Here is a 19,937-nt window from a genome sequence, read left to right on the forward strand (position 1 = left end):
TAGGTACATTTCAATTGCTCAGTAGCCACATGCGGCTAGGGGATATCTTATTGAGCAACACAGATTTGGAATATTTCCATTATTACAGAATGTGCTGTTGGATAACGCTCTTTTAGAGTAACTATGAAAAGAATAGAAAACATAGTGGGTAACTTCTAGATTAGTAGAAAAGAGAAAAATTTCTCTAAAAAGAAGGAAGAAAGAAGAGGTAAAGGAATGTTGAGCTAATGGGACAAAGAGAATAGATGTAATAAGTTCAAGTGTATAAATAATTATAGTAATTGTAAATAGGAGTAAATGCTGTAGTTAAAAGTAGTTCTGAGGCTGGATTAAAATATATATATTTGTTGTTCAGAAGAGATATAAAAAACAAAGGTTACAAGTAAAGAGAGGGAAAAAAAAGATGCCATATGATTGCTTAATGTTTAATTTGCCGAGGAGATATAATTTTAAATCTGTATGTGCCTGGAGATACCTAGGAAGTAAATACCTAATCGGTTGCTCATTCTTTGGACCCGTGGGAACCGTCACAAAGAATAAAAGTCAGTTTTTGACAATAAAAAATAAAATTTGTACGCAACTCATCGTACAATCTCAAGGTACATAAAGCAAAATTTAACAAAATTATAAAAAGAAATAGATTGCCATACTGGAAGATGTTATATCTTTCTCTGTAATTGATAAAAACAGAAAACAAAACCTAATGAATGTATATTCTTTAAAAAAAGTAAACTTTTTATTTTTGAATAATTTCAGATTTATTTGCAAAGATATTACAGAGAAATTTGCAAAGATATTACAGAGAATTCCTGCGTACTTTTCACCCCATTTCTCTTATCTTACGTGACCTTGGTACATATGTCAAAACTTAATATTGGTACATTACTATTAGCTATATTAGAGTCTTCATTCACACTTCACCAATTTATTTTTTTTTAAGTTTTTATTTAAATTCCAGTGAACATACAGTGTAATTTAGTTTCAGGTGTATAATACATTGATTCAACATTTCCATACATTACCTGGTGCTCATCACGACACATGCACTCCTTCCTCCCCATCACCTATCTCACCCATCCCCCCCACCTCTCTCTCTCGTAACCACCAGTTTGTTCTCTACAGTTAAGAGTCTGTTTCTTGGTTTGCCTCTCTCTTTTTTTTTCTTTGCTCATTTGTTTTGTTTTAAAAATTCCAAGTATGAGTGAAATCATAGGGTATTTGTCTTTGACTGGCTTATTTCACGTAGTATTATACATTCTAGCTCCACCCATGTCATTGCAAATGACAAGAGTTCATTCTTTTTTATGGCTGAGTAATATTCCATTATATATATGTATATATAGGTATATGTGTATATATATATGTATACACACACACATATATATACCTATATATTTATACACATACACACACACACACCCCCCACATCTTTATCTGTTCATCAGTCGGCATACATTTGGGCTCTTTCCATAATTTGGCTATTGTAGATAATGCTGCTGTAAACATTGGGGTGCATGTATCCCTTTGAATTAGTATTTTTGTATTCTTTGGGTAAATACCTAGTAGTGCAGTTGCTGGGTCATAGGATAGTTCTATTTTTAACTTTTTTAGGAACCTCCATACTGTTTTCCAGAGCAGCTGCACCAGTTTGCACTCCCACCAACAGTGCAAGGGGGATTGTTTCTTGTCTTGTTGATTTTAGCCATTCTGACAGGTGTGAGGTGATATCTCATTGTACTTTTGATTTGTATTTCCCTGATAATGAGTGATGTTGAGTATCTTTTCATGTGTCTGTTAGCCATATGTCTTCTTTGGAAAAATGTCTGTTCATGTCTTCTGCCCATTTTTAAATTGCATTATTTGTTTTTTGGGGGTGTTAAGTTTTATAAGTTGTTTATTTGGATGCTAACCCTTTATCGGATGTCATTTGCAGATATCTTCTCCCTTTCCATAGGTCGCCTTTTAGTTTTGTTGATTGTTTCCTTTGCTCTGCAGAAGCCTTTTATTTTGATGTAGTTCCAGTAGTTTGTTTTTGCTTTTGTTTCCCTTGCCCGAGGAGATGTATCTAGTAAGAAGTTGCTAGGGCTGATGTCAAAGAAGTTATTGCCGGTATTCCCCTCTAGCATTTTTATGGTTTCAGTTCTCACACACTTCACCAGTTTTTCCACTAATCGTTGTTGTTGTTGTTATTCTGTAATCTAACATTGCATTTAATCATCATATCTTCCTAATCTCCTCCTGTCCATGACATTTTCTCTTGTTTTTTTTTTTTCCTGAACCTGACTATACATTCTTTTTATACATTCATGAAATTTATAAAAACTGACCTACTACCGGGCTATAAAGTTTAAGTTTCAGCAAATTTCTAAGGATTTAAATCATATAGAGTATAGAATATCCTCTGACCACGGTGCAATTAAGCTAGAAATCAGTAGAAAAACAATAGAAATTGTTTGGGCCAAAAAGATGGTAGATGAAAGTCAGAGTATACTTTAACCTGCACAATAACCAAATCCATATCAGAACTTGTGAGATTTAGCTAAAACAGCTTTTAGAGGGATTTTTAAAGTCCTAAAGTCATATGTTAATGAATAAGAAAAGATTGAAAGCTAGTAAACTATATATGCATTTTAAGAGCAGAAAGTGTTAAAAAAATCAGAAAAGCAGAAAGTGTTAAAATAGAAAGTAAATATGTAGTAAAAAAGCCTAAAAAAGCTAAAATTCTTCAAATAAACATTCTTCAAAAAGAATTTTAAAATGACGAACAGAAGGGGCACCTGGCTGGCTCAGTTGGTAGAGTATGCGACTCTTGATCTCGGGGTTGTGAGTTTGAGCCCCACACTGGGTATAGAGATTACTTAAAAATAAAATCTTAAAAAAAAAAATAAATAAGTTGACAGAAAATGAAATTTTAAAAATACGTCATTTACATAGCATAAGTTCCTAGGAATAAAGCTGACAAAAAGATGTGCAAGATCTCTGTGTGGACAGTTTTAAAATTTGAGAGAAATTATAGACCTGTGTAAATGTAGGTCTCTATTCTTAGATTTTAAGACAATTTATACAGATGTCCGTTCTCTCTAAAGTAAGTTATAGTTTCAGTATGACCCAAACAAAATCCCAGCAGATTTATGGGGAGTAGTTGCAGAATGAGACAAGTGGATTCTACAATTTTTGTGGAAATGCGAAGGTCTGGGAATAGAAGCCATAATATACTTGAAGCAGAACAAGCAGGGAAGACTTGCTCTTCCAGATAGGAAATACTTTAAATATTATAATTAAGAACTAGACCAATGACAGAGAATAGAGAACCCAAAAAGAGCACGCATATATAGACAGAAAGAAGGCACTGTAGAACAACAGGGGAAAGGCAGTCCTTATAATAAAAGGTGCTAAGGGAATTAGGTAGACAGTCAATTCATATTTCTAATTAAGTAGTCAATTAGAAAAGAATGAAATCATTTCCTCCAATTCACAGCATAAATTCGGTTCCATATGCATTGATGTTTAACTGTAAAAACTAAAACTGCAAAAGTTTGAGTATATATCTGACCTTAATGATAGGAAAGGATTTCTAAACAAATACATTAACCATGAAGAACTTTGGTAAACATGACTACATTAAAATTGAGAACTTGTATTTATTTAAAGAAATGCCAAAGAAAATGTAAAAGCAAGCCCCTGAGAGGATTACAAATTATATAATGAATAAAGAGCTCCTACCAAAAAAAAAAAAAAAATATATATATATATATATATATAATAGCCCAGTTAAAAAAAGAAAAAGGAGCAAATGATTTGAACAGGCACTTTATAAAAATGGATATCCAAACAACTAGTGAACATATGAACTAGTCATCAGGGAAATGCAAATAAAAACCAAAATGAGATACCACTATACACCCATTAGAACATAGAACAATTAATATTTAAAAGTCTGACAGTACTAAATGTTGGAGAAGGTGTGCAATGTAGAGAATTCTCATTTCCTGCTGATGAGAAAATAAATTGGCTTTCTGCTTTGGAAAGCAGTTTGGAGCTCTATAGCAAAGTTGAGGATAGGCATACCTTCAGACTTAGCAATTTGACAAAACATATTCCTTAGAGAAACTCTTTATATGTAGAGTAGGATAAATGTATAAGGATATTCATGACAGTATTATTTGTCATAGCTCAAAATGTAAGCAACTTTGCCATCAAAAAATGAATGAAAAAAAGATCGTATTATGGTATATCCAAACGGTGGAATACTATAAAATGAAAACAAACAAAGAACAGCTGTACACCACTACATATAACTACCTGGCATGTAATATGTTGGCTTATTTGGTTTGTTGTTTCGTCTTTACTCTAGGATGTAAACTTTATGAAAGCATAGGCCATCTCTTTTGTTCACACTTGAGTCTGCAGTTTCTCCAGCAGCACCTAGTACACAGCAGTGCAGAAGAGGCTCCCAAATGAATTAATTGAAGGAAATGCTAATGTAGAGATTTGGCCTATGAAATCTCTGTATTGAAATCTTTGTATTGTTTATTGCTGGTCTATAGAAGTACAATTGATTTTTGTATATTGGTCTCGTATTTTGTGGATTCCTTAGGACTGAAAATTCAGATCCTTTGGAAAGACTTAATGAAGCTGAGTCACTAAGGAAAATTGCTGTAAATAGTAAAGGTGTTAAGAAGAATAATGAAAATCTAAAGGAACTGTGACCTCAGATTGCTTCTTAAGGGTCTAAGTTTTCACTTTAAATCAAAACTGGAAGTCATACTCTTTTTGTGTTGTTTACATAGAATCGTAAGATTCTGCTTTCAAAGAAAAGGCCTTATTTGGCTCTACATCAAAAGATTGACAAGTAAATACATTGTGGTTTTTTTTTTAAGATTTTATCTATTTATTTGACAGAGAGAGAGACAGCCAGAGAGAGAGGGAACACAAGCAGGGGGAGTGGGAGAGGAAGAAGCAGGCTCCCAGCGGAGGAGCCTGATGTGGGGCTCGATCCCAAAACGCCGGGATCACGCCCTGAGCCGAAGGCAGATGCCCAACGACTGAGCCACCCAGGCGCCCCAATACATTGTGTATTTTAACATGAAATGTTCAAGATGTGTATATAACATTTTTTCACAACTCCCTGCTTTGACTTTTTTCAATTAACTGCTCTTCTCAACAGTCGGTCCCACATTGGTTCAGAGGTTTTTTCCATCCTAGAATTTTTCAGGAACAAAGAAATTATAGCCTAGAGCAGTTTTTCTTCAACTTTGCTATGCAGCAGTGGAATGAAAATTTAGACAACTGAGAAGCAACTTGAGCCTGGAATTTGTTTAGATCTTTTTAACAAGCTCCCCAGTTTGATAACCATTGTCCAGATTACTATGTGCACAGATGTATGTGAAGACTTGTGGTGTGCAAAGTTCCCCAGTTTGAGAACCATTGTCGAGATTACTATGTGCACAGATGTATGTGAAGACTTGTGGTGTGCAAAGTTCCCCAGTTTGAGAACCATTGTCCAGATTACTATGTGTACAGATGTATGTGAAGACTTGTGGTGTGCAAAGTTCCCCAGTTTGAGAACCATTGTCCAGATTACTATGTGCACAGATGTATGTGAAGACTTGTGGTGTGCAAAGTTCCCCAGTTTGAGAACCATTGTCCAGATTACTATGTGCACAGATGTATGTGGTGTGCAAGTGTGAGTATTCAAGAGGGTCATTTGGATGTGGAAAGAAAACATTGGCCCTCTTATCATTGTATTGATTTATATTTGTTCAATTATGTATATATCAATACAATAGTACATGTAAATAGTTGATAAATAAATATATTTTACAGATGGGATGGCAATCAAAACAAGTTGTTTAGACACCAGAAACCCATTTTTCTTTAATAGTCAAAGCAAAGTATAATGGAAGGAGAGTACAGATGCCCAGTTTCATTTTCCTACAGCTTAAAACTTTGCATTTACTTTTCTACTCTACTGCCAAAGACAAAGATTAAACAAGACTCATGAGGCAAATATTATTCCTGATTAATATATATTAACTTTTCTTCAGGTAAATGACATAGTTATGTCTATTTGCATCTCCACTATACTTTGCTAAGAACTAAATAATAAATAAAATGGGAGAACTTTGTTAATCCCATAAATTATCTTTATATCTGCCTTGCTTTAAATGCAAAATATTTGTTTTTTAGAAAAAAAACTGAAATGTTCGTATTTTTCCTTGTGAAATAGTTTACTTTTTATTTTAAATACTTAAATGCATCTTTACAACCTTAGGAAATAAAGTTGCATGTAATAATCCCATTTCATTATTTTTTGCATAATTGAAATACAGCTAAGCAATATTTTTCGTAATATGTTTTAGTGAGCTGTAAACAAAATTAGGAACTGTTGGGTGTTGATTTTCTTTTTCATAAGTAGTATTTTTACATTTAATATTAGAATAAAACCTTAAAGAGTGATATGGGTTTCTTTGTTATTGTATCTTATCATGATTAGTGAGACAGTCATTTGTTTTCTAGATTGATGACATTGTAAAAGCTGTTGGTAACTGCAGCTACAACCAACTAGTGGAGAAGATCATCTCTTGTAAGCAGTCAGACAATAGTGAGCTCGTTAGTGAAGGTGGGTGAGTGCTGCTATTACCTGATTTATTCTTGGCAAAATAACTTGTCTTATAATTTAGTAGCTTTTAAATGTCATAAATAAGACTTCTGAAAAATCCAAATGTTGTTACTTGTAGGAATTAAAAGAAGTAATTATTCATAAAGATACCAGTGAAAGGTTTTTTTCTAGAACCCTTTGCACTTGACTTCTAAAATCAGGCCTGGATTCTACTAAAGTCTTTGGAATCATTTGTTAGCTTTGATATGGTCAATTACCCAGGAGTTATTGATAATTACTTTTTTTAAAAAAAAGGATTATTATTTGGGAGTACTGAGTGAACTTTATAATTCATCTTCTAATTAACTGAAATGAGTGTTATGTACTCAAGTGTTTATTTTAGTAGAGCTCTGCCTTATGTTTCAGTACAATATAGTATATTAAAGCACCATTCCAAATGAAAGTATACCTCTGATCATCAGATTTCCCAATCCCTAACTAATTAAAATTGCTAAATTTATCATCATAGAAGCAGTTTCATGTTTTCTTCTGCTGTGTTCTGGTCGATGAAGGGAAAAGCACATTTGAAACCAGAATGCTGTTAGGAGCCATAGTATTTGGATATACCTTTCCTACAACCCACTTCACTTTCTCATAAATATGCAGAAATACTTTGGCTGCTCTTCTCCTCTGTTTGAAGAGTAAATGAGAGAGAAATCATGAGAAGTAGGGGATGGGCTTCATCATCCTCTGAGACACGATTCTTTTACATTAGGTATAATAAAAGTTGATTGTAATCACCACATTTTAAAAAAATAAAACTAAATGGCTACAAGAGTATGTAAGAACATATGAGAAGATATGTACATGAATCACATACTATATTAATCAGAACCCAAGTAATTATTCAATTATCCATAAGTTTAGCACGTTTATTCAAGAAGCAGGTAGCAAGAAAAGAGTGTATTTTAGTGGAGACTTATTCTAGGTTTTTCCTTGCAATATACATAAGTATTCAGGGATATTGATCACTGATCTGTATGACAGCTCTTTCACTGCATCCCAAGGCAACAAAGTTTAACTTTAGGGGAGAGAGGAGCAACAAAAGCTGTTAAAAATACTTCCAGTTAACAAAGTTCCATTCACTCTAACTTTTCATTCCTTACCCAAACTGTCACTACTATATATTCCTAAAAAAACAGACTATAAAGAAAATTACCATGTGTAGATTCCAGCTTTCTCCATAACTTCCAATATGCTATTCGGTAGTAATTGAGGGAACAGGATTTACAAGTATTAACAGATGGAATGATAGCTATATAAGTGATATTTGGGTTAACAGGCTTATAGGGTAGGAATCTATAGGGAACACTTGGTAACAGCATTTTCCCCAAGCCAGGCTGTAATGTAATAAGTAATGTAATATACTTAGGCAGTATGCTAATCAACAAAGTGAACAACAGCAAAAATCCAGCCCCTTCATCACTTCTCCTTTGTCTTGACCTGATGTTACAACTGTTGTTACTATTTCTCTAACATTGATTCCCCAGGGTAACAAAAAACTCTAACTAATTTACGTAGTATTGATACCTTGAGAAGAACTCCTTGATGAGAGCAAGGAAGGAATCACCTCTTTAGTGCTATAGAATTTTGGGGTAATATGTACCAGAATTGATTAATTCCTTGGTATATAAGTTTTGTATGGTAGAATTCTGCATACCAGATTTTTATTATCAAGGAATGATTATATGTAGAATTCAGTAGAATTAAAAAGCTAAACTAGTTTTTTGTTTATAAGAAACTACAAATGTGTGGTCTGTAAAGTAATTATTCAGTTCCAATGGTTACTTGTATAGGCACTAAGAAATGGTATAGGAAAGAAAAGGCCACAATGGATATTTTTTACTTATAATGTAGCAATTTAGCTTCCCCACATTGTTTTCTTCCTCATATTTTATTGGGTATTGTGTTCAGCTGAAGGAGTCTGCTTTCTTTTTGTTTGCCCACAACTATAACTTTCCTTCTGAATCAATAAAACATCCCAAAGGTGGTTTATTCCTAATCCTTCTTTATTAAAAAGTAATAAGCTTTAATCTCAGGTGATAACTACTTGTTTTTTTAATTCAAATATTTCATCTCCATAAGGTGCAGAATACAAGATACATTTTTACTATCATTCTTTTTTGATGAAAAAGCAATGTTATTTAGCTAAATAGAATTAGATATTCTTTCACCTTCTTTCAGGTATTTTTTTTTCTTTTGATGGCAGTACCTTGTAAGTAAAAGTACCAGAATTTTTACATGTACGTAGAGAGTATGTATTACTTGCTACCTCTTTTGGGTGATAGTATTTTTTTAAATCTAGTTATAATGATGGGTATGGCATGGCAGCAAAAATCAGTAAGGAAAGAAAATAGCACAGTACCAGCTGCCAGACTTTACTAGAGCTGGTCATTTAATTCCAGATGCTTTCTCAAGAATAGTTTCTTCTTTAACACTTACTCCTAAGTTTAAAAAAAAAATGCTGAAATAATTCCAGAAAATTCATTCATTCAAATATTTATTGAGCCTTTATCATGTGCCATCAACACTGAAGATTATAGTTTGAATTCATGTTATTTCTGATTAAATGATACTGATTTTCTCTTCTTTTTCTTTTATTTTGAAAACTCACACCCATTAAAAAATTGGAATAGTACAATGATTATATATGCCACCTGAATTCATCAATTATTAACATATTGGAGTTTTGCTTTCTTTCTCTGTTACCACAAACACACACACACACACATTTTTTTCCTAAATCATGTGAGAATTAGTTGCAAATATCATAGCACTTTACCCATTAATGCTTTAACAGTTGTCTCCTAAAAACAAGAATTCTCCTATGTAGTCAGAATACAGTTATCTCAGGAAATTTAGCATGAATGCAATACTTTGATCTAATATACTGGTCATATTCTCAACTTTCCATTTGTCCCAGTAATGCCCCTTTTAGCTTTGAAGTTTTTTCAGTGTAGGCTCCAATCAAGAATCATTTAATTGTCATTATCAATTTAGCTTCCTGTAATCTAGAACAGATCCCTAATCTTTTTTTCTTTCTTTTCTTTTTTACTTTTTGGTCTTTTCTGATACTGACTTTTCTTAATAGTCCAGGCCAGTTTTTTTGTAGAATAGTCGTCAGTTTGGATTCATTTGATTGTTTCCTCATGAGTAGAATAGGTCATATATTTTTGGTGGGAACAGTACATAGGTGATACTGTGTCTTTCCCAGTGCATCAAATCAGGTGGCACAAGATGTCTGGATTATACCATTATTGGTGATGTTGAAATATGATTAAGGTGGTATCTGCCAGATTTTTTTGTTGTAAAGATGTCCTTTGCCTTTTGTAATTAATTAGTAATCTCTGATATTGTGCTTTGAAACTGCATGAATACCCTGTTCCCTAATAATCTTTTAGTCAGTACAATTGGCATTCATTGATTTTTGTCTGAATCAACCATTACTATGGTGGTTATGATATTTCTATTATTCTTTCTACATCTATTAGTTGGCAGTCTTCTGTAAAAATAAAAAGCGTTTTCTCCTCCCCATTAAAATTTTTTTAAATCAATGTAGACTCATAGATTTTTTTATTCAGTGTGTTATAATCCATTATTATCATGACTCTTTTTAATGCTTAGAATTGTCTCAGGTTTATCCGGTGGAATCCTCTCAGCCTGGATCCCATGTTCTTTTAACACATCTTCATTTCTTGAGTACTTCCTTATTCTATGGCACAATAAGGATGTTCTGGTCCCTACCACGTCCCTGGAATCAAAATATATGAGCCCTTGTATTTCAAAGAAAATCTGGGTATTTGTCATATTGAAAGGGATTGTTTTATTGCATCCTCTAGGGGAAAAATATTAATATAATGTATTTGATTTTTGAAAATTGATAGGTGAAATTAGAAAGAAAATCATTGTTTAAAACTATCACAGTGATAAAGTTCTGATTGAGTTTAAATTTGAATGCAAATCTTAAGCAGTGCCAAATCTAGCCAACATTTAAAAATAAGCCAAGTTTCCTTTTCTCCTGTCTTCTCTTTTTGTTCCTTTTTGCCTAATTTTAGTGCCTCTTTTTCTTTTTCTTTTTTTTTTTTTTTAAAGATTTTATTTATTTATTTGACAGAGATAGAGACAGCCAGCTAGAGAGGGAACACAAGCAGAGGGAGTGGGAGAGGAAGAAGCAGGCTCATAGCGGAGGAGCCTGATGTGGGGCTCGATCCCACAACGCTGGGATCACGCCCTGAGCCGAAGGCAGACGCTTAACCGCTGTGCCACCCAGGCGCCCCTAGTGCCTCTTTTTCTATTTCAGTTTCTTTAAGGCACTTAGTACTTTCTGGTTCTCTAATAGCTCCTCAGTTATGAAGGAAAGTAATTTGATAAATTTAGTATTGAATTTCTGAAACTAAGAAATATTTTCAAACACACTAATGTCAAGAAAACAATTTTTAATTTAAATTTATGTTTAGTAATATAATTTTATTATTACCATTATATTAATTTTTAGGTTACTTTAGTATCATTAATAACAGTATCTATAACATTAAGATTGAAATTTAAGGGGCGCCTGGGTGGCTCAGTTGGTTAAGCATGAGTTCAAGCCCTGTATTGGGCAGGTGGAACCCACTTAAAAAAAAATGAAGTTTAAGCTGAATGTTGCAAATAAACTGTCATTTGAAGTAATGCAGATAAGTTAACTGCTACGTAACACTTAGAATTGTTTACCAAAATTAGTTAGTTAGAAAAGTTGAAACTAGATTAGGCTTTTAAATATTCCATGAAAACCACAGGGGTCATTTTAAGAGTTGGTAAAAGAATTAGGAGACCTTGTTCTCTATAAGTCTAAATTAGGACATGCTTTATAGCTTGGGAGAAATATAATTCAGTTTGCATTTATAATAATCACCACTAAATTTTTTAACTTAATACCAATAATTTTCCTGGGTTCCAGTCTTTACTTTGCTGTAACTAGTTTTATGTCCTTGAGCAAGTCGTGTATTCTCTCTTGAGCTGATAATCCTGTTCTCTAGAAAGAAGTAGCTGAGAAAGACCTTTCTAGTGTAGCATTTTTGAATTTCACACACATGAAATAATGTGAATTCAGTAATCTCCACTCATTTTTTGTATCTTTTTGAAAGGGATTTTTTGAGAGGATATTGTGTGAGCTGTGGGAGGGGTATTTGGAAACATCTTTCTGAAGGAAGCATTTAGTAGTGCGGATATTATATAGAGCTGGTACTTCTCAGCCTAGGTATAGTACTTAGGACTAAAACTGTTATATAGCAAGTGCTTTAGTATAGAACTGATACATTCTACTCAGTAACTAAGTACTTAGCAAAGTAATGATAATAATTGAAGGGGGGAGCTCTTCTAAATGTATAAACCCAAGAAGTTGCAAATGGGCTATAAGTCTCCTTTGGCAGGGGCCTTCTGTATAACTTTTTTGCACTTCCCCTCCAACCTTAACAATTCCTTGGAATAGTGATAGCTTTTTACAACCACTTTGCAGCTTGAAGTGCTTATAGGTTGACACTAAGGGTGAAGGATGGAGAGGGAGTGGAATAAACCTATGTTATCCAGCTGCCTCTGGCCCTACCCAGTTTATTTTCAATTTCTTGTTGAGGTCAGTTTTTTAATGTAGGTTTATCTTTCCTCCCTGTATCTGTACCTCTCTGCTCACTTACAAAACTTTTTAGAGCATTCTCTTCCACCCCACCCCACCCCCACCCCTATTGCTTCTGAGACATTCCTTATTCAAGGAAGGGAGCAAAAGAATGAAGAAAAAGAAGGAAGGAAGAAAAATACAGCCTTTTAAGTTATTTGCACAGATTCTCCTGGTAGTTACGTTCTAAAAGTTGCTGTGAACATTGAATTCATGGATACTGAACCACTGCTCCTAGGGGAAACACAAGATTAAGTTCCTTTGAGCCTCTAGTCACAAGATTTTCATCAACTGATCAATATATAACCTTGTTTTATTTGTATTTCTGTGTAGAGACACCTTATTTAATACATATTGTTGATTTAGCATTAAACTCATGGCCAATAGCACTGTAATTAATGTCTGAATGAATCTGCAAAAATATGTGTTTTCTCTGTAAGGCGTATCTCAGCCTTTGACTACCCAGCACTTCAGCAGTATGCTTGGGGGCCATTTTACATACCCCAAAAAGGCATACCTAATAGACTGTGAAAAGTCTGTTTATAGTAAGAAAGATGAAACAAGCAGGCAGAACATTGCCTTGTTTGACCTCAGTGGGGAATGTGTGCATTAAGTGACTCAAAATTTTTGCCACTTTGCACATATCCAAGATTGACCCTGAAGCACAGCAAATATTGATTTTGGATTTATAAGTAGATTTTAGTTACTAGGCAAGTTTACAGATATGACAGTGCACAAATAATGAGGATCAACTATACATATATCTTTAAAATTAAACCCCAGAAAACTACTTTATATTTCATTGTGTTTGGAAAAAAAAAGAGATCATTTCTGTCTCTGAACTTTATATATCTACATAATGAGTGGTGTATGTGGGAAGACATTAGGATAAAAATGGCATCCGTTATCCCACTGTTTTCTGCTTGGTCTCACACTTTTAGTTTTTTAAGATAAAAACTGAACAGTTTGTGAATTGAGAATTATTGGGATCTTTGTTAACATCTTTAAGCAACTCAAGTTGTTAAACACCTTTCCTTTGGGAAAGTAGCTGTTGGCATACATATTTTATTCCTACCTATTTTTTAAATTGCTAACTCTTGCCTTCTTATTTGTTTTAATGGGTTTTAGTTTTATTTTGTCTGTATCTTCTATTGATAGCTGCTTGAAATCCTTTTTGGAAGTAGGTGGAGTATAAGTAAATACATTTATTGTTAAAAAGAATTTCACGTAACTGTTTCTTTAGGGTGGAGAATGTCTGTAGACATATCTTCCATAGCAAAATTAGAAAGAAAAATCTTCAGTTTGGAGTCATCATGTTATAGTAGTTAAAATCTTACTTTGATTGGCCTTTCTTCATACTTGGAACACAATGTAAATAGAAAAACTTTTTAATTCTGAAATTATTCTTCCATCTAATACTATGCATTGGTTCCATAGGCTTTGTAGCTGAGCAGTTTCTAAATAACACAGCCACTCAACTGACATACCATGGATTATGTGAACTAACTTCAACGGTTCAGGAAGGAGAACTTTGTGTGTTCTTTCGGAATAATCATTTTAGCACCATGACCAAATACAAGGTATGATATAGAAATAGCTATTTAATTGTTACTCTTAAATTAAAGGAGCTGGATTTAGAGATGTCTTATGATCTACTTCAAAATAAAAAAATTCAGCATAGTATTCTTTATTCATCAAATTATGAAGGTAATTATTAAATACTTATTTAGGATGCAATGGATTTGCAATTTAAGTGTTACTTCAGATCAGCTTTTTGTTTTAAGTCTCAACTCCTTTTTCACAGATGACGGCGTAAAAAGTATTATTTCCTTTCTAAGAAAAAAATAAAGATAAACCTTAGAGATAGAACTAGGATCACTAATGATGGATATGTATATTTGAGGGGAAGTTAGAAGAAAGAATCAGGATTTGTCTTTATGATAGTGTTTACTATTATCAAAGTTACCAGTGTGACTTTAAATTCTTCTTATGCCATTTATGGCTCTGCCAAAAATCTTACAGATTTATCCTTTTTGATATCTTTTCATCCATCTCTTCCATTTTTACAGCTGATACTTATTTGAGGAGTTTCTCAACTTACAGGGAGTATTCTGTGGTAGAATACTGCTCTGATCATGTCAATAATATAGCAGAAATGCTCAGTAGCACTCAGTGCCTAGAGGATAAAAATGCAAGGTATTTTCTACTATCCTCCTATGCCAACACTTTGCTTCAGTCATATAGTCTGCCTACTCATTAATAATCCTCTATATTCATACCCACTTTATGCTTTACCATTTCTGCACTTCTACCATCATTTCTTACTCCTTAATTCCTGTTTGAAAAGATCTCAGTCCTTTTAGCCTATCCACCTAGCTTTTAAGAAACATTTCAAGTACTAACTCTCCAGTACAGCTACTCCTTTTCTCTTAAAACCAGTAGTTCTCAACCAGGTCATATGCTAGACCTACCTGGAATCTTTTTAGAAAATACCAATGCCCAGAGCCCACCACCAGCTCAGTTAAATCAGAATGTCTAGAAGTAGGACCTAAGCATCTATATTTTTTAAATGCTCCCCAGGTGATTTAAATGTACAGCTAGTGTTGAGGATCACTGCTTTACCCATTCTCCTCTGAGGAGCTGTTATGAGCCGTGTATTCTTACTTCCCTTATGGATGAGTACCTAGTTACCAGTTTTCTTTTCATGTAAATGTGCCTTCTTTCTCTAAATGAAAGTAAGTGGATTGAAGTCAGAAATCGGGTCTTCATATTTCTTTAACTTTAATCAATGAATTGCACAAAGCAGTGTAAAATAATGATTTGTTTGCTTATATAGTAATACTCTAAGCACTGAGCAATATATGGAATTGTTGAATTGCTATATTGTACACCTCAAACTAATGTAACACTGTATGTTAACTACACTGGAATTAAAATTTTTAAAAATTTTAATTAAAAAAAAATACTGTAAGGCCCTAGCTCTCCTGTTGTATTAGTTATAGTAGGGGTTCTATTTGTATTGCTCGCGCATTTGAGGTAGATATGTGCTAGGTACAGGCCCAGAGTCATCCATACTTTTCAGAAATTTAAGGCCCCAAAACCTCAGAATCACAATTATTGCTACATAGTGTATATTGCTAAGTCATCTTGCTTTACCTGATCTCTTCAAGTCCACACTTCATTCATTTAACAAGTACTATTAAGCATGATTATGTCAAATATCTATTAAACATGATTATGTCTGGGTGCTCAGCCAAGTACTAGGACTACAGCCTGAGCAAGCTAGGTGGATAGGCTCCTACCATTTAAGGACCCCCGAATTTGACAAGAAACATGTTAAATAATTATACAAATCGTTCTTATTTCTGTCGGGATACACGCTGTAAAGGGTACGTAAACATGCTGTGAGTGCTTTTATTGGGATTTGTAACCTAGCTGGGATGTCAGGAAAGATTTCTTGGGAAGGTAACATTTAAACTGAGACTTGGGGGCACCTGGGTGGCTCAGTCGGTTAAGTGTCTGCCTTCAGCTCTGGTCATGATCTCGGGGTCCTGCGATCCAGCCAACATCAGGCTTCTTGCTCAGTGGGGAGCCTGCTTCTGCCTTTCCCTCTGCCTGCCACTCCCCCTGCTTGTGCTCTCTCGCTCTCTCAAATAAATAAATAAAATCTTTTTAAAAATTAAAAAAAACCTGAGACTTGAAAAATGAATCTTTTAGGAGTTTAATCAGTTAGCAAAAAAAGGATTAACTAAGCAGATAGAACATGTGTGTGCAAAGGCCCTGAGAAGGGAAAGAACTTAAGAAATTCTTAAGAAATTAAGTTCTTAAGAAATTAAAATAAGGCCTGTGTGGTTGAAGCATTGAAATTAAGAGGCATGATACAAGACTAAAAAGATAGGCAGGTACCAGATCTTGTAGAGTCTTGAGTTAAGAGGAGAAACACACCTTGGTTTCCTGATGGCCCAGTGGTTCTTTTTGTTTTCTTTTTTTCTTCTTTTCTTTTTTTCTGGGGGGAGGGGAGGCTCAGCAGGGGTGAGATAGTTCAATGGGAAAACAAGATCTCTGGCTGTCATTGGTCGTTGTTATGCAACCGCCCCAGGCTAAACTGTAGATGTTCTCTTTTCTGTGAAGGCCATATCCCTGACCAGAAGTCCTTTACTAGTCAGCTAGGTATTGCCAATATTCTTTCGTGGTTGGGGAACGGGTACCTCTCCTCAAGCACTTTCTACCCTGTGTCTGTTTCTGGACAAAGTATACATTTCTGTGAGAGAATGATAAGTCAGAAAATGGGTGCATTCTGCTGTTTCTCTGCTTCCGCGTTTTTCTCAGTAAACCTTAATTCTGTGGCAAAACAGTGTATCCAAGGTGTTGTGTTATCTCCCTGATCCCTTTGTACAACATGAAGGTGCTTTGGACTTTTGGGCAAATGTGGTTGTGGATTTAGTTAGGAGACTCTTACGGGGGCCAAATAAGATGTTACAGTGACTTGGACTAGGATGGTAAAGAAATGGAGAGTAGAATGAGCCCATAGACATTTAGGAGGTATAATCTACCAGATTTGGTGATTAAGATGTAAAAACTAAGAAAGAATGGTTTCTGGGCTCTGAGCATGAAGAACTGGATAAATGGTGGTGCTCTTTATTGACACCGAGAACACTGAAGAGAAGACAAATAGCATGAAATCAGCCTTGGAACTGTTAGAGCTGCTTCTGAGGCACACCTCCAAGTGGAGATGTGGGGTAAATGTTCAGGACTGGAGTAATTTTTGTGTATAAATGGTAATTTGGGGAGAGGAGAAGATTTGCAAGGAAAATAAAGAAGGAGGAGAAAAGACAAGACTTAGGACAGAGGTTTAAGGAGTGCCAGTATTTAAGGATCAACTAAAGGAGTATGAACAAGCAAAGGAGACTGAGAAAGAAAAGAAGAAAGGAAAATCTAAAGAATATGGTATCGTGTAAGACAACAGGGAGAGAGTATTTCAAGAAGACTGGAGATCTCAGTTGTTAAAGGCTGTTGAGAAGATGAGAACACTGGGGGGAGACGTGATATGGATTTCATTGTATCTTTTAGAGAATGGTGGAAGCAGAAAAAACTCAATTTGAATTGATTAGGAAGGGGAAGTCAGGAACTAGAAACAGATGATAGGAAACTGTTTGAAACTGCCTGTGAGGGGGGCATAGACATAATGGCTCATAGCTGTAGTGGAGTATGGAATCCAGAAGAGTTTTTTTGTTTTTTAATATGAGAGACTTGATCATGTTTCAGTATTGAAACGTGACTCAATAGAGAGAGAAAGGTTGAAGATTCAGGAGAGAAGATAATTGATAGAAGGCTCCTGAGAAGGTGAGAAAGGATAGAAATTTTCACAGGCAAAGGGGATTAACCCTTGATTGAAAAAGAGACCTCTTCGTTGTAAAGGAGGGAAAGAGTAGACTATGAATACAGCTAATTTATAGATTTGATGGCAGAAAGTAGAGAAAGCTACTGTTTAAATGCTTCTAGTTTCTATTATTATTTGGAAGACAAGATCATTTACTAAGATTGAGTAGTTTGGTAACAGATTTGAAGGGGGTAGTTTGAAATAGTCTTTACAGCATGTGGGAGAAAGTTCTAATTAGAGAAATTAAGAAGGTAATAATTACATTAATATACTAATTAATAATAATAATAAGTATTAATTATATATTGATTTTTTTCTGCAAAAGTATTCATCAGGGTATAGGCATGGCAAAAGGAGCTAGCTTGTTATTCTAGAGTTGGGACTTTAAGTGGGTGCAATAAAGAATAGAAAATCAAAGGAGTTTAGGAACATCATTCTTCATTCTTCACTAAGGTAATCCTATTTTTATAGAAGGGACAAATGGGAACAACTATCTTGGTGGTCAGTCACTGAGAGAAGTGCTTAGTTTCCGTTGCTTATTGTAGTGACCAATAAACTGAAACAGTAACACCACTTTTTTGTTTTTTATTATGAAAAACTGCAAACTTAGAGAAAAGTAATGAGACTAGTTTAATGTGTGCCTATTATACTCATAACTTTCAACAATTTTGATATTTACTGTTTTCATCTGTTTTTGTATTTTTGCTTATACTTCAATATGCATCTCTAAACAAGAACATATTCCTTTCAAATCACAGTACCATTACTGCATCTAACAAAATTAACTATAATTTTTAATATCATCTAATACCCAAGCCATATTCAAGTTTCCCATTTGTCCCCCACATTGTTTTATAGATGATTTGTTCAAACCAGGGTCTAATCAAGGAACATGCATTATATTTGGTGAAGTAACTCCATTTAATATGATGCAAATCTTGTGTTTTCCAGGGATCTTGTAGGCCTGTGAACTATTTATTTATGCCCCATTACAATCCTCTCCGTCCTATTTCCTGTATTCCCATTGACCTATCCAATCCTGAGGGTCTGTAAATAAGACATTGCTTTACGTCAGGCAGAATACTTAATGAGTACATTCTTTTTTTTTTTTTTTTTAATAAGAGCATTCTGGGGGTTTTTTTCCTTTAAGATTTATTTATTTATTTTAAAGAGAAAGTGCGTGAGCAGGAGGAGGCATAGAGGAAGATGGAAAGGGAAGGAGAATCTCTAGCAGACTCCCCACTGATCACTGAGGTGGCCACAGAGGGGCTTGATCCCATGACCCTGAGAGTTCATGACCTAAACTGAAACCAAGAGTCTGACGCCTAATGGACTGAGCCACCCAGGCACCCCAATGAGTACATTCTTTTATATAAGAGTCAGAGAAACTTTCCCTCCTCATTGACCCAGTGGCTGATTAACTGATTTACAGCAAAATCTGTAACATTTCTTTGGCTGTTGGTGTAGAGCTAGAAGCCCTAAAAGAATACTTAATAAAGTTTAGGGAAGGCGTTCCTCCAACATGGTATCCATTTGCTTGGTAAGGAAATAGGATATAAGATTGTGCCCTGGTTCTATTAAACCTGTTCAGCATTAAAACTGTTCTTCTCTACCACTAATTTCTGGTTGTGAAGAGTTTCTGTAGTTCTTTATAAATTGGAGCCCCAGGGAATCTGTAATCTAATAAGGATATAAGTAAGGAAAAACTATAAAGCTGCTTTTTCAAACAAGATATGGCTACTTTAACACTATATTAGGTCTTCATTACATTTCACTTTTGAAGACCCCTGAGATTTTAGGGTCATTTTATGTATTCATATTTAATGATTACTTTATTTCCCATCTTCCTACCCCTGTGAATTCTTTGGAATACCTATAGTATAAATACAGTTCATCCCATAGAATTCCAGATATACTTCAACAAAAAATAAATTTAACATAGAATACTTGCTACTAAGATAAATGGTGTCTATAACTAGTACCCTATAATAATAAATTATGTAATATTAAATTATTTATATAAATAGTAAATTGATAATATCATATGTGTCTATAATTGTATTTTTATTTGTGGGGCTTATCTTTATGTGATTTGCAGAAAGGATCTTTATGCTTTCTGATACCCATGTCATATCGTATGCCATTATCATCCCAGGACCAAGACCTACAAGGAGGAAGTCCATGTTGGCAGGACAAAGGATTACCTAGGAAAGGTCATTTCCAGTTTCCTTATTGGTTGTATTATT

The 19,937-nt window shown here is 34.4% G+C and overlaps 1 protein-coding gene across 4 annotated transcripts in view; it reads left to right on the forward strand.

The window, feature by feature from the left end:
* MINDY2 (MINDY lysine 48 deubiquitinase 2) overlaps positions 1-19,937 on the forward strand; it is a 74,384-nt gene that overhangs the window by 37,875 nt on the left and 16,572 nt on the right. For 3 of the 4 annotated variants that reach the window (XM_045786473.2, XM_087859198.1, XM_045786415.2), the window contains exons 5-6: positions 6,520-6,622; positions 13,749-13,891. The exons of the other annotated variant lie outside the window; for it this stretch is intronic. In XM_045786473.2, the coding sequence (XP_045642429.1) occupies positions 6,520-6,622; positions 13,749-13,891 (246 nt within the window). The remainder of the gene's footprint in view (positions 1-6,519; positions 6,623-13,748; positions 13,892-19,937) is intronic. 4 annotated transcript variants of the gene reach the window in all.

Source organism: Ursus americanus, chromosome 36 (genome assembly GCF_024610735.1).
Source record: "Ursus americanus isolate L20-20 chromosome 36, mUrsAme1.1.p, whole genome shotgun sequence".
In the NCBI taxonomy this organism is placed as follows: Eukaryota; Metazoa; Chordata; class Mammalia; order Carnivora; family Ursidae; genus Ursus; species Ursus americanus.